Here is a 15,438-nt window from a genome sequence, read left to right as displayed (position 1 = left end):
TCTCTTTTATACAGTCTACTTGACTGATATTTTTTACAGCTGAAATCCTTTACTGGAATTTAATGTTGATGAAACAAATGCTTCATTGTATCAGGTCTATATGAATAGATTATTTTTTCTTCTTTTTTATACAATGGCAAATATGGAAGAACATCTCATCAACATATTCCACAACAGTTTGAGTCAATATTCAACATTTTGACAATAGTTAAAATAATTCAAGAATATGCTCCTTACATTTTCACAAGCTGTAAATTTATCATCAGATAACAGCAACATTTATATGTTTTCATAAATATTTTAAAAAGAGATATCATAACTCACTATATATATATTTTGCCATCATACTTTGGATGTTTTATGCAATAAATAAAACTGCAGCAAAGCAATGCCCCTTTCTGCATATTGAATGAGTGAAACTTACTTTATAATCTAATAGCACCAGACGTATACAAAATAATTTCAATCGTGAAATTGAAAAACATAAATGTAACACAAGTAGAAAAATTCATAAAGGCACTTAAGTTTGATGATAATTAACTATGGAAAAGGCTGTTTAAAACAAATAATGGATAACTTAAACTTTCTCAACACCATGATCTAAAATCAACAGTTGGCATGGCAACATGTAGTCACCTATCCTCCGCCGTTGAAAGCAAATGAGAATGTAAACGTTAACGGCCATTGCTCCTGAGGCGAGAAAATCCACCATTTTCCAGTGGCAAGAGATCTGCTTCAATGTGGTTTTCCATTTGAAAATGAGCTAGCTGCTCTGCTAGATGTTAACTAAGAGAACAGTGATAACTGTAGTACCCCATCCCACCATGGATTGTTCTCAGGATGGGGAGAACAGGTCTTGTCCAGAAGCAACCCATAGGCCTAGGACCCTACTACCCAGACACTTGGTGTAGATCTAATTGGTTAGGTATCAGCAAAACAGTAGTAGCTCAATTAGGGTCTAGGGGGCTGGGGGTTGTTTCTGGACAGGACCATAGATGCAGCATGTCAGGCAAAGGTTGGTATTGTATGGGATCCTGGCTGCATCGTAGTTCCAATTCTCTTCCCATCTGAAGTGTGCTCTCATTTACTCAACCCTCATGGATTTGAGGGATCGACTGGTGTAAAAAAATATGGTGGACACTCCAAAGCTCACACCAATCCAATGCTTTTAAAATCTACGAGGGGGAGTGAATGAGTGCACATTTAGGGGATAAGGGAAAAGAACAGAAATTCAGCATATAACCAATTGCAGTGGACTACTGTACGCTAAGGAGTCTGAGGGCTCTATTTTCAGCTGGCGCAAAACTGATGCAAGGCAAAATGCAGGTGTGCTCGCAATTTGTGTCGGCGGTAACGGGTGAAGTTACCACAGCGCAGGAGCCCTGTCGGGCCTGTGCTCAGGTGGGCGGAGTAGCGGTAAAAGTCCACGACAGTGAGCAGGTCAAGTGCCGTCAGTTGTTCTGGTCTTGAAAATAGCACTAATATTTTTGGACACGCCCCATAGCGCCACCGACAATGCCTCCACCAAAGCCCGCATTTGCGCTAAGGCTGTTTTTTTTACGCCGTTAAAATAGAGCCCTTAGTGTTAGTGGAGTGGTGTAGAGGAGAGAAAGCTCTGTTGTATTACAGACATTTCCACACAAAGACACTGAAAGAGAGGAAGACAAGATAGCACAGTCAGAAACACAATCATCACAACTCTGATTCAGACCTCTACAATGAATCAAATGATAATAATCTAAATAATCTAAATCAGATATTAATAATTATAATAATTCGGGAAAAAACTGAACTACTAAAATGTAGTCCAATTGTATAACGACTAGCCAGATTAATGTGAATAACAGAAATATCTATGAAAATATCCACACAGGATGAGCTGCTCTGTGAATAATAAGTCGATTCCTACCTGCAGTCATCCCCTCCTGTGCTGATCACATACTTGTCATCATACGAGAAACGGATGTTGGTCACATGTGCCGAGTGGCCAAAGTAACGCTTGTGTTTGGCCTGAGGAGAATCCAGACAAGTATTAGTTTTGGGGGGGGGGGGGGGGGGGCAACCAGTGTCATTTTGTCACATCCTTCACCCAGGTTTTGTAAGAATTGTACCAGTGGTGTGACACGAACAGACTGAGTCGCATCCCCAATTTCATCATGGGAGACAATGAATGAACATTTCAATAACTACAATACTCCATCTTTAGCTAATATTCTGGTATCGTTCAGAGCCAGCCAACCACTCACAAATTTCTCAGTGCAGGGGAAGTCGAAGAGTTTGACAAGTCCAAAGTCGTCCCCTGTGACCACGTTGAGGCCGGCGTGGGAGACACAAGCACAGTTCACGTCCGCCTTGTCGGCGTTCCGAGGCCAGATCCCCAACACCTCGTCTCCAAGGATACTAGTAGGGAAGGAGAGAATGAGGCCCTGTTAGAATTCTTTCAAAATGCATCCCCCCTTCTTCCCTTCCTTGAAGTACAGTTGTTGTTAATTTAACATGATTGTGATGAAGCAAGCTTTCCAGTGAGGAAGGGAGGATGTATATTAAGAGCATTCGAACAGGGCCTGGGACAGAGTTCTGCTGCTCAGACCCTTGAATAAAACCACAGGCATGCTAGAACACAGAGAACATTCACTACACCACAGCTATTTTGGCATCTTTGTGAAGCCAAGTCGTTATAGTTTATTACTAACGTCAAGGGTTATGACAACATATACTGGGGGATAAATGGATGATTTGATAGGGACAGTATGAAAGATAGGCCTGCTGTATGAACGAAACATTAGCTGTGATGTCTATGTTTCTTAATCAATATGTGTGACTATATGCAAAGGCCATTAACCCTATAACCTTGAAGAGACTGATGAGAAATGGAGAAATCTATGAGAAATGGACAGTGACAACTGTGAAGCAGACAGTATTGATTGACCTATATTAATAGTTGATCAATAACAGACATTCAAACAATAAATCACAACATGCCTGGGTGCACCAATGTGTGTGTGTGTGTGTGTGTGTGTGTGTGTGTGTGTGTGTGTGTGTGTGTGTGTGTGTGTGTGTGTGTGTGTGTGTGTGTGTGTGTGTGTGTGATCCTACCTGGTCCAGGTAGCCCAGGTGATCTTGTCAATCACAATCTGGTCAGTCACCATTTTCCCAGAAGGCATCTCATGCACCTGGCGCTTATAGGATCCTGTGGACACCTGGTGATACACACACACACACACACACACACACACACACACACACACACACACACACACACACACACACACACACACACACACACACGCACAGTATCAATCAGTCAGCTTCACTGTTTTAATTCATCAGAATGAACCAATCATCACTCTTTGTCTACACAGTCTGTAAAAAAAAAAAAGAAAAAATAATCAACCATTTCATTTTATATCATACAGATAAAACGAAGTAAGAGTTTAGAGTTGTGACAGTCTTTGAAGTTCCTCCAGTTCATTATATAACTACAAACGGGAGGAACAGAACCGTGGCAAACTGTACTAGCCCCTACCCTTCTGTTCCCTCTCTCCCTCCCTCCCTCCCTCGCTCCCTCCCTCCCTTCAAGGCACAGACACATTTACACTAGCGGAACATTGGTTAAATATAGCCATCCAAGTCACCATCTTGCCCTTCAACCATTATTTGCTAGTCAATCACCGATACATTTCAGAATAGTATAATCACAGATTTGCAAGTGTTTCCATGAAAACAAGGAATCGGCCCAAAGCTAGGGCCATTGAATCAATTACCCTAGATAGTGTGTGTTCTAGTCTAATGTTTATACTTGAAAGGGTGCTCTGGAGTAGCTCCAGGCTAATACTAACTACAGAGGCAGTCTTGGCTATAAATTATTTTGATCATATGTGTGTGTCTATATTTAGGTATTTCCACCCCCAGCAGGCTTTGAAATGGATATGGGTAATTATAGCCACCAACATGGAGAGAAGCTTCTCCATTGACTCTCTGTAACAGATGTGGAAACTGCCTGAAGGGGCAGTATGAACAAACTGTCATAAAATACTGAATGTTGAGTTATGATAAGACGGTGCTTGACAGGCAAACAAGTTGGTGCTTGACAGGCAAACAACTCTTGACATTAAAACTGATGAATTGTTCAACATAGGAATTGAGGAATTCCCGGATTCAGTCTGTTTTAAACCCTCCTACTGCAGTGTTCTTATTGGAATTTGGAATGTATAATCTCCAGCTGTATTCTGTATTCTCATCTGTGCCCAGTTCAACTGCATACCTCTGTACACCTGCTGTATCCTAAATGGTGTCCCCTGTGCTGCAGCATACCTCTATGAACCTGCTGTCTGCAGAGCAGTCCATCTGGATGACGAAGCTGGGGATGTCTTTACAGTAGCCCACGCGGTTGAGGGAGGGTCCTAGCGTGAGGTCGTACAGGTCAACCGTGCTCTCCACAGAACCCACCGCTAGGAGGCATTTATCTGGACTGAACCTGGTGGGTGATACACATGCACGCATACACAGACATAGATATAGACCCACAGAGATGCACACACACACACACATACACACACATTGATATAGTTTAGTTGTGTTTTCCTCCTCTAAATTGTAAATTAAAATCAAAACTCTAAGTTTATTTGTCATATACACAGAATACAACCATAGACGGTGTAATGAAATGCTGAAAATGTTTATATCTATGTAATAACTATGTGTTATAACTTTTTGTAATAACTACATTTGTTATAGCTATGCTAGGGCGTACCTTATGTCCTGTATGGCAGCACTGCGGTCTCGTTTCTTGCCCCACATCTTGAGAGAGTTGGTGAGGAGGATGATGAACTCTCCGTTCTTCATGCCCACAGAGATCATCTCTCCATCTGGGCTGTAGCTGGCACACTTAGCAGGGTGGCCCAGACTCACCTTGTTCAACAGTTTCTGTCAGGGACAGAGAGGGAGACAGAGGGGTTGATGACACCACCGAGGACATTTAATGGTCATCTAAATACAGGTGCAAAGAAAACCAAGACCACAGATAGGAAAGAGATAACTGTTCCCTAGTATATAGATTTATCAGCTCCCAAATTAGTAGTTTTCAATAGATCATACAATTCTATTCAAGACAGCGCTTCTCCTGCTCAGCAGAAGATCACAACAGTCATCTAATTGTGTCCAAATGTCAAGTATTGTTATAATGGGTGTTATGACAATGAAGCGTTTAGATTTTGAATTGCCATGACATGGAACATAGGAGTATGTGTTAGTGTTGTAGTCATAGAGTTATAAAGAAAGATAGCATGTGCCTCCTCTAGGGATCTAACTCTATGGTGGGAGTGTACCTTGTCAGCCAGGTCCCAAATGCGTATGGTTCCATCATCGCTGGCAGATATAAACATGTCTTTAGAGGGGTGTACTGCCAGACCCCAGATCTCTCCCTGCATGTGACCGTTCATCAGGATGTTAGACGCTGCGTTCTTCTCTCCCACCTCGATGATCTCCCCATCCTTGGTGCCCACCAAAATCTTACCCTGGTAACGGGGGTAGAGCGACACCTCGTTAACTTTTCATTCATTCATTCATTCATCCATTAATAAATTAATTAATTAATATCAAACACATATGCGTCGTACAGTACATTCTATAACTGATCGCATAGTGATATAGAAGTCTACTAAATAGCGTCTATGAACTACTGGGCTACAGGGTTGTTTATAGGGTCTTCTACAAAGCCACTTCCAAACTAAACCTCTCAGTTTTCTAGTGTCTATGGTAAAGAAAAATGACTTTATGCATTGTCACATTACCTTCTCTGACCCTGAACATGTAACATTAGCGGTGCAGGAGAAATGGTCAGGAGAGAAAGAGAGGTACTTACAGCTACAGTTGCAGTTTAAAGGCAAACAATGCTAACCCTAACCCTCAGATTTAATGTTTGTCTGACAGTCATAACCCAAAACATAAACTTGTTTTACTCCATTGTTTGTAAACAATGTAAATGAAAACAAGTGTACAGTAAACATGTTGTCCTCCATGAATAATGTAGCACCCTTCTATAAAAGGAGAGTGATGGAATAAAGCCTGTGAATGAAGCAAGACATTTATTCATAAACTTTTTAAAAAGACACCCTGGTTGTCACTATTTTACAGTGCTGTGTCCCTGTTGTGCACAGGGAGCACAAGAGAAACATTATTTGGTTGCCATTAGGCTACTATTATTGTACTAACTCTATTGATATAACACTCCTTTACTTCAAACACAAATTTCACCAATAGGCTGAGACAAAATATTTGCACAGCCAGATAATTTGGCTACAAATGCAACTCGCTATAAACCTAGATTAGATAACTCGTTTTTTGTATTGATATAGGCCAAGTGTCAGCATTAAATTATACTGCATAACACTCACAACATATTATTTCAAAATGTGTTAGACTATAGGCCTACTGCATTAGGCTGTACTCCTACAGCTGCATTCGTAGCCAGACTGAAAATTCACAGGAACTTGTAGTGCTTATTTGATCAGTTTATTAGTCTTGCTTCATACAGCTTTGCATTGATTTCTCAAAATATTCCTCAATTCATAAGGCTTCAATATGCTTACTGCATTAGGCTACACTCCTAGCTCTCCACTTTGTGACTATTATAATGTTTTTAATGATGAATCGGCGTAACCTCGAAACTCAATTCTAAGCAATGTCTATGGCAAGACATGATAGTTTCACCATAGTTTCGTCAGAATTGGTCCAATCAGTGTAATTTCATAAATGTCGCATCTGTATGGCAAGACCCATCTTTCACCCAAGTGAAAGTTTCATCAAGTGAAACACCCAGTGGTGTTGGAGAAAAAGCACGTGACATAAGGACGGTCAGACACTGAATCACAGTCCTCTCTACGATTTCATCGGTGGGGGACAACAAACACATTCTGATCTCATGCATGGTCAGTCCTTGCATCCATAGCTCTGTCTATAAACTTGAGAGTGGTTACATGTCTCTGACCCCATCCCTCAGCTGTTTTCCAAAAAAGTGGCAGGAAAGATTGCTTTGTTGTTGTTTGAATCCCAGATTGCCCCTTTGGGATATCATGGGATATACTAATGGGATATCAATCAATCCTAGATGTATTTCCAAGAGACATTTTCCGATTCAAAGAGTCACTTTCGGATATACAATTTGTATTGAAGCTTGGTAAGAATCTCTCTCAGTTGTGTGTGCTAGGCAATGTTGTGTATATGTATGTCTATGATGCTAGGTATGCTGAACTCACCTTGCATCGACAGACAGATCTCACACACTCCACAGTCTGGCCTGTCTCCAGCTGGAAGGCCCTGCAACGCTTCATCTCCTGATCCCACAGCTTCACCGCACCGCCCTCCTTAGTACTGACACACACACACACACAACATCATCACCACCACATCACCATCATCATCAGCATATATGATCGAGGATATTATAAACAAAATATAAAATGTTTGGAACACTTTGTGAGACTGTGTGATGTTCTTCTATGCTGTTCTGTATTGGGGTATTTATAGTGTGTGTGTGTGTGTGTGTGTGTGTGTGTGTGTGTGTGTGTGTGTGTGTGTGTGTGTGTGTGTGTGTGTGTGTGTGTGAGTGTGAGGTATTCATGGCCTATCCCTGCCCCTAGAGGCCATCCCTCAGTGTGTGTGTGTGTGTGTGTGTGTGTGTGTGTGTGTGTGTGTGTGTGTGTGTGTGTGTGTTTGTGTGGGGTACTCACGGCCTCTCCTTGCCCCCGGTGACGATAAGGCCATCCCTCAGTGTGGTGTACATGGTGAACACTGGGCCTGTGTGGGCTTTGGCCACAACACGCAACAGGAAGTGATCTCGCCACACGTACACGTCCCCGTTTATAGCACCTGTGAATGTTAGGTTATTCTACAGGGAGAGAGAGACATAACACCACCAGGATCAAAAACTTGAGGGACACACAGCAATATAACAGGACTAGGAATATGAAAAGTTTGAAGTCTTACATATGGCTATATGTATAGGAAAATGTATTACTGGTACATTATTTTATACAGAGGAAGTTCACACAGGTTCACACAAGTTTAGACAATCCAAACAATTCAAATGAGTATGTAAGCCACACTGATGTAAATATTCAGACTAAAAGGATGTCTGTGATGGATAAGATGGCATGGAGAATACTGTATAGAGTAGACTGAATTCAGAGTGTATTCAGAGATTTAATCTCTACTCAGTATAGTCCTGTCTCCCTACTCACAGCACCAAAGGCGACAGACAGCATAGTCTGCATCCTGGCATCCTCCACCGACCCGACCACTCCTTTCTTATACATGAGTGAGCCGCCCGCCAGGGTCCAGAACTTTATGTGTTTGATCCCAACTGACACAAACTGAGAGTCAGAGTCTGGACGGAACTCCACCACAAAGATCCTGTCTGGATGGCCTCCTTTACTGGTCACTTTGGCACCTGGACAAGGAACATAGATGACAATATACACCATGGATTGCGCTGGGTTAGTGGTCAGGGGTCAAGGGTAAGGGGCTAGGGGTCAGTGTCTTACCTTCCTGCCAACGCCACACAGTGATGGTGTGTTCTGGTTCCACCCCCACAGACAGCAGCAGCTTGCCCGTGGCACTGAAGTTGACGTAGCCGACGCCCTTGGTGTGAGTGCAGCGCAGGATGGACAGAGTCTGTTTACTCATAGCGTCCCACACATGGATGGAGGGAGTGCTACCTGCAGAGGAGAGAGAGAGAGAGAGAGAGAGAGAGAGAGGAGGAGGAGGGAGGGAGGGAGGGAGGGGGGGAGAGATAGGGAGTAAAGAATAAGAGCCCTGCACTGGTCTGCAGATTTTTGTTCTAGCCTCACACTAAATTGAAGTAGGGCCCGCACACTCAAATGCTCCAACACGTACCTTTATTACAAACTAATAACTCTTTGTCACATCATTGTCAGTCGATATAAAATATGAAACAATACTAAGGGATAACTACTAGACAAGCTACTGTATGAGGACAGAAACACAGGACAGGATAGTGTGCAGACGACAGGAGGACAGAGAGAGAGAGAGAGAGAGAGAGAGAGAGAGAGAGGTTAAACCAAGACGGGACACTGTGGATATACAGAGAGAGAGGGCAAACCTATCAGGGTACACTGCGGGGGGGTGGGTATTTTACCTGGCAGCTCTGTCACTTCACCTGAGGTGCAGGGGTGAGCGATGGAGAGAAATTAGGCAGCAAAAGAACAAATGAAACCTGAGGTGAGTCTCCTTTAGGGTGCTGGTGAGGGCTATGATGTAAGCAGCAAGAATAACACATGCTAAAGCAACCACCAAATGGAAAAAAACTTGGCAAAGCAAAGCAGGTCACCAAAACCAAGGAATAGATTTCTCCTTCATGCTCTCTCTCTCTCTCTCTCTCTCTCTCTCTCTGTCTCACACACACACTCTATATTTCCCTCCTCTTCCACCCTCTCAAACAGACACTCTCAGCCCATACATGTGAGAAAAAAGAGCACATGATATACAGTATGTACATGCTGCTGAACCCCTATTAACACACAGACAACCAAAACACAAGCATGAACACTTGGCACTAGTACCTACCTATCTGGCCTGTAGCGATGACATTTTTATATTTGGGATGTTGGTTGACAGTCAGACAGAGAATATCGTCTGTGTGTTCCAAGTAGAAACTCTGAGTTCCTGAGGGAGAATAGCATCAGAAACAAAATATTAATCTGTATCTTAATGCTGAGGGGAATGTCCATTCTGATGATGATTTGCCAGTGTTTTCTGTGTGTGAACGTGTTACTATAGCTACCTGTGGTGAAAGGGTGTTGCTATAGCTACCTGTGTGTGAGGTTGTTTCCATAGCTACCTGTGTGTGAGTGTGTTGCCATTGCTACCTGTGTGTGAGCGTGTTGCCATAGTTACAGTACCTGTGGTGAGACTGTGCACCATAGCGGTGGCAGCGGTGTGGTAGACGATATCAGCTCCATCGTTGAGGTAGTGAAGGTTGTTACGACAGTCAAACCCCCTGAAGCCAAACACATGGTCCAGCACCAGGTCCTACAGGGTCAGATGTCAGCATCAGCCAATCACAGCCACACAAGCTCTGACCACAGAGATCACTGGCCAATCACATCCACACAAACTCTGACCAGAGAGATCACTGGCCAATCACATCCACACAAACTCTGACCACAGAGATCACTGGCCAATCACATCCACACAAACTCTGACCAGAGAGATCACTTGTCAATCACATCCAAGCAAACTCTGTTGGGGACTGCCAAACTGTCTGACCACGTAAACAAGGAAATACATACAGTACATGAACCATCAGATACATAGCCAACCAGATGGTACACAGTAGGGGAGGCTGGTGGAGGTAGAAATCGGAGGACAAGCTTGTAATGCATGGATCACGTGTGTTTGATACCATTCCTCATTCTCTTCCATGCATTACAATGAGCCTGTCCTCCGATTTCTACCTCCACCAGCCTCCCCTGGTACACAGTGATAGAGGGGATACTCAACACATACAGGAGATACATACTGCACATGTAGCCACATGAAAATTGTGTTACAGAAAGAGCTTAACAAAGGAGTAACTGCACCCAGTCCCAGACTGGAGTGAGACCAACCTCGACCAGCTTCTTCTTCTTGGTGATGTTGTTCTTCTGTAGTTTCTCAGGCTGGGGAGCAGCTCGGCTCACAGGAGGCCTGGAAGGGACACACAGGTTTGTATGGGTAAACGGTACAAGCTAAGTGGGATCCTTGGAATGACCCTACCCTAAACCCTTACCCTACCCATTACCATAATTCTTACCTAACCCTAACCCTAACCCTAACCTTAACCCTAACCTTAACTGTTTTTTTTTAAAACATCAATGGGTTGACATCAGAGTCGGGCCATCCCAAGCATGCCAGTTAGCGTTTACCATCGATAAACACAGGTTGATAACACTGCTGGTTTAGACATAGATTACACCCCCGGTACTGCCTCACACTGTCCATATAGACAGGTTTGGACACATAAACATAACTACTGTTCTATCTCTGTGTATGTACGTAGGTACCATATGGGCCAAAACTTCTCAACAGAAAAAACAACAACCTAGTTACGTTTTCTCAGAATGAGTCCAACATTGGGCAAAGTGCTAATGTAGAAGAAGAGGATAGGTGAGGTTAAGAGATAGAGAGAGAGAGAGAGATAGATAGAGAGAGAGAGAGAGAGAGAGAGAGAGAGAAAGAGAGAGAGAGAGAGAGAGAGAGGGGCATACTGTTACAGAAAGATTTGGTGTTCCTAGTACTCTACTAAATGTAAATGTACCCATAGATGCTATACAATGTCTCCAGACATATTCTGTGCTCCTGACATATACATACATATGAATTGAACGTTGACATTTACCTATGAATTATGGCCAGCCATAGCCACAAACACAAGAATACAGTATCACCAATGTGTGAACAATGCACTGTCACACTTACTACACAACAGCTTACAGGAGGCAACAAACACATAAAGATCATCAACAGAAACAACATTGAACCAGGCAATGGCAATGTTTATGAGCCCCAGGATGCTACTCCAACTGTCCACTTGTCCTGGATACACAGTGGTTTGAATCCTCCCACTATAACTTCTGAGTCTGGGTGCTCTGACCTTGTCTTTTTGAGTATGTTATCTGTCACAGAAAATAGTCCATATGATCTGTTCCGAGTGTCCTTTTGGAACAGGGCTGTCAGACACATAGAGCAGGAAGTGACAGAAATACGCACGCACGCACGCACGCACACATGCATGCACACACACACATACACACACACACACACACACACACACACACACACACACACACACACACACACACACAGAGTGTTCCGGTTCACAGGTAAAAAATAAACAGATTGAAGTGGACCTGGATTTGGATGGGAGCACAGGAGGTAGAGCAGAACCACCACTGGTCTGGGCAGCATTTGACCAGACCTGTCTAGAGAACCTCGCATGGCAGAGCAGGGAGGTAGCATCTCCATCATCCACTTTCTCCTGCTCTCTGTACAATCACACTCCCTTTTAAAAAAAATACTTTTTTTAAATTGTACATACTTTCTGTTACGTAATATTTGCTTAATTCATGAAAAATATTATTAAATATTGTCATCCCATAATTTTAAAGTGTTCTATTACCTTGCGCCCAAAGTCTTATTGTCGCCCAAAGTCTTACTGTCGGAACGTGCCGGTTACAGCTCAATGTTTGTAAACAGAGAAAGCAATGCTTTTAATTTACATATAATAATAACGACAGGGGAAAAAATTTGTTCATCCATGGATAATAACTGAGGCCTTAAGGTTTAATGGCGTAAGGACTGACACCGTCTTGATCCACAGACGATACCCGACGCCTTAAGGTTTAATGGCGTAAGGAATGACACCTGAGGACCGACACCTTACTCGAGGTGGAATGACGCCGTTTCGACGAAGGTATGAGAATGAGAACGTTTGGGATGAGAAGTTAGGTGCGAGACTGACGAGACTGACGAAGTTTGTGCGAGACTGACGCCTACTTGTGTGAGAACTGATGACTTCCTAATATCGATTCCGCCTTTAAGATGTTCTAAACAGGAAAAATAGGATAAGGAAGATGCACTCCACTGGGTGCAAACAGTGTACAGTACATTGCAGACTGAATGCCAAGATGCAAGACTGATGGACTGACGGATGTAGATGACGATGACTGTCACTCATTGTCACCATGCAGGAACAACGTACGGAACAGAACAGGACTGAACAGCATATGACATCACAGAGGAACAGAGATGACCCAGAGCCACAGTCGTGACACACACACACACACACAAGCCCACGTTACCTGGATCCCCTGGAGAGCAGAGGACAGAACCAAGGGACAGGTTTAGAGCACACAGGTCCTGAGGGGACTCGCTTGCTAGCTACAGGGGCTAGCGAGGCTAAGGCAACATACATGGGTCAAATACACAGTTCAAATACTTTACAATACTCTTGGTATTTCCCATTTTGCCTGGCTGGGACTATGCAACCAATGGAATAGTCCAAAAGTACCAATTTAACTTTAAACTGAATCAAGCACAACTCCAGCACTCTCCAATATTTTACATATTGTATTTGACCCTTATGTGCTAGAGCTAGAGCATAGCTAGGCTGTAAGGCTGATCATGCACAGGCAACCTAGAGAGAGAGAGAGAGAGAGAGAGAGGGAGAGAGAAAGAGCTAGCCTTGTTCCTGCTGGCATCCAGGCACCCATGCTTCCCTCAGCATGCTAGAGACCCAGATAGCTAAGAGAAGGGGAGAGGAGAGGAGAGGAGAGGAGAGGAGAGGAGAGGAGAGGAGAGGAGAGGTAAGAGGGAGTGCACCAGTCTTAAGGGGGGGGTGGGGCTCATACCCTGGGGTCCCTGTGCATACTGTGAGGAGATTGGGGTGGTGGGGGGGGGGGGGGGCACAGGGAGAGAGAGATGCGTCAGTGCCCCTACACCCATGTGGTTATGGATAAACAAGATCCTGTGATGTTTGGAGTCTTACATGAAATAATGGGAGGTGGAGAAGAGGAGGAGAGAGCGAGCGAGAGAGAGCGAGCGAGAGAGAGAGAGAGAGAAAGAGAGAGAGAGAGAGAGAAAGAGAGAGAGAGAGGGAGAAAGAGAAAGAGTACCACTTGCTAGGGCATGACTCTGAATGCCCTCCTCACAATCATCCAACTGACAAAATAAAAGACAATGCCATGAATGACACAAACATGAAAATGAATGTGTTTATAAAGTGGATCATACTGATATAACCTCATGCTCGGGTTGCCGAGAAAGAGCCAACTGTGATATGGAGACTGAAAGGCTGCAGGAGAAAAGGCCCAAAGCAAAACAAACCAATGACTAAGAAAGGAAATAAAAGACAGCTAAGAAAGACCTACCTCCTGCAGCATCATTAAACCAGGTCAATGAATGAACAATCAATCACTCAGATGAAATGTCAACAACGACAAAAGAGAGGAAATTATTCTGATCGATTCAAATCCCCAAGACACTCTAGCACTGTATGCCAGAAATCCTTTCCCTTTTCTTTCTCAGAGTGCCCACTAACTGTACTACCACTGTCCTTGCCTAGCTGCACATCTAAAACATGTATACATCATAACCCATATAGACGGTACTGTACAGAACAGAGATCCTCACTCCTGGTCCTGGAGCACCGAACTGCAGGCTTTTGTCCCAGCCCAGCAGTGACACACCTGATTCAGCTAACCAAGGTTTTTGAAGATCATGGTTGATTAGTTCAATGAGGTGTGATAGCACTAGGCTGGGAAAAAAATCAGGACACACTGTGGCTCTCCAGGACCAGGCGTGAGTGTCACTGCTGTAGAAGGTACTATGGAAAGAGCAGTGTGTCATACTTACTTGACAATGCCCTGCCTCCAAGGGAATGCAAGTTAAAACACAACAGAGATATTAAGCGTTTCTGCAAACAGGAAGTGGCTAGCAGAGTGATGTATCATGGGGGGATCAGAGGTAGTGGTGGTGGTGGTGAGGGACACGTGAGCATGTTACCATGGAAATGGTAAACCCCATAACATACAGTATCTACTGCTTTATTTGTCAGGAGCATGCACAACATGATCATTATTGTATTGTATAAGTACAATAAACTCTGGACTATTTTGGACTATTATCATATAATTATATATATAATATATAATATTTTTTTTATTAAATTAAATTTGAACTCAACTGTCAATACTGTATTCTGTAGGAAGCACACGATATGCCATGTGTACTGTGTGGCCATGGAGATGGAATGCACAGAGAGGATAAAGCTGATAATAGCATACTATTATAGAATACTAGGGAGTATCAAGGTCCTTTGATTGAAACCCTGAAGAAAGCAGCTTGCTGCAGAAATGTTGGTCCAATAAATAATTAGCATCAGAGCAGGTATGTGCGGCTCTCTTTCTTTCACGGTAAATAACAATTGATTTGAAGACTTAGAATTCCATTCGACCAATCCCAGGTGTTTGCTTGGCTTAAATAAATCAATAGTTGACACCTAGGGCGATGCGGTACATTCCATGTCCATGGTACTGAATGTATGTATGTGACATCACCTATAGCTGCACAAAGCTTGATAGGATAGCCAACATGGATTTAATAGATGTGTGCAGTCTCAAAACAATTGAGACGGAACCAATTCTGTATACACAGATATTCTGGTATCATTGCAACAAGCAACAGATAACATAAACGTACTCAAGACTACACCTGTCACACATGCAAAAGGACATGCACATTATATAGTAACACCACACAGACTAGGACTCAAACCCACGAGAAGTCTACTAGAAGTCCACTAAGCCCACAGATCAGGGGAGGCTGGTGGAGGTAGAAATCAGAGGATGGGGTCATTCTAATGCATGGAAGGAAATAAGC

General features: G+C 43.3%; 1 protein-coding gene across 1 annotated transcript in view; it reads right to left on the bottom strand.

Annotated features, from left to right (window-relative positions):
* Window positions 1–1,567: 1,567 nt before the first annotated feature.
* LOC310823137 (echinoderm microtubule-associated protein-like 6) overlaps window positions 1,568–15,438 on the bottom strand; it is a gene marked incomplete at its 5' end in the record, with an annotated part of 37,886 nt that continues 24,015 nt past the window's right edge. The window contains 14 exons of the mRNA XM_083695884.1: window positions 1,568–1,648; window positions 1,910–2,010; window positions 2,247–2,400; window positions 3,097–3,200; window positions 4,315–4,477; window positions 4,754–4,926; window positions 5,328–5,516; window positions 7,257–7,371; window positions 7,731–7,888; window positions 8,241–8,449; window positions 8,544–8,713; window positions 9,582–9,684; window positions 9,921–10,050; window positions 10,629–10,707. Coding sequence (XP_083552010.1) covers window positions 1,624–1,648; window positions 1,910–2,010; window positions 2,247–2,400; window positions 3,097–3,200; window positions 4,315–4,477; window positions 4,754–4,926; window positions 5,328–5,516; window positions 7,257–7,371; window positions 7,731–7,888; window positions 8,241–8,449; window positions 8,544–8,713; window positions 9,582–9,684; window positions 9,921–10,050; window positions 10,629–10,707 — 1,873 coding nt within the window. The 3' untranslated portion in view covers window positions 1,568–1,623. The remainder of the gene's footprint in view (window positions 1,649–1,909; window positions 2,011–2,246; window positions 2,401–3,096; window positions 3,201–4,314; window positions 4,478–4,753; window positions 4,927–5,327; window positions 5,517–7,256; window positions 7,372–7,730; window positions 7,889–8,240; window positions 8,450–8,543; window positions 8,714–9,581; window positions 9,685–9,920; window positions 10,051–10,628; window positions 10,708–15,438) is intronic.

Source organism: Argentina silus, assembly GCF_951799395.1.
Source record: "Argentina silus genome assembly, chromosome: X".
NCBI classification, from domain to species: Eukaryota; Metazoa; Chordata; class Actinopteri; order Argentiniformes; family Argentinidae; genus Argentina; species Argentina silus.
The sequence above is the reverse complement of the archived record's forward strand: the minus strand, read 5'-3'. Positions and strand labels throughout refer to the sequence as shown.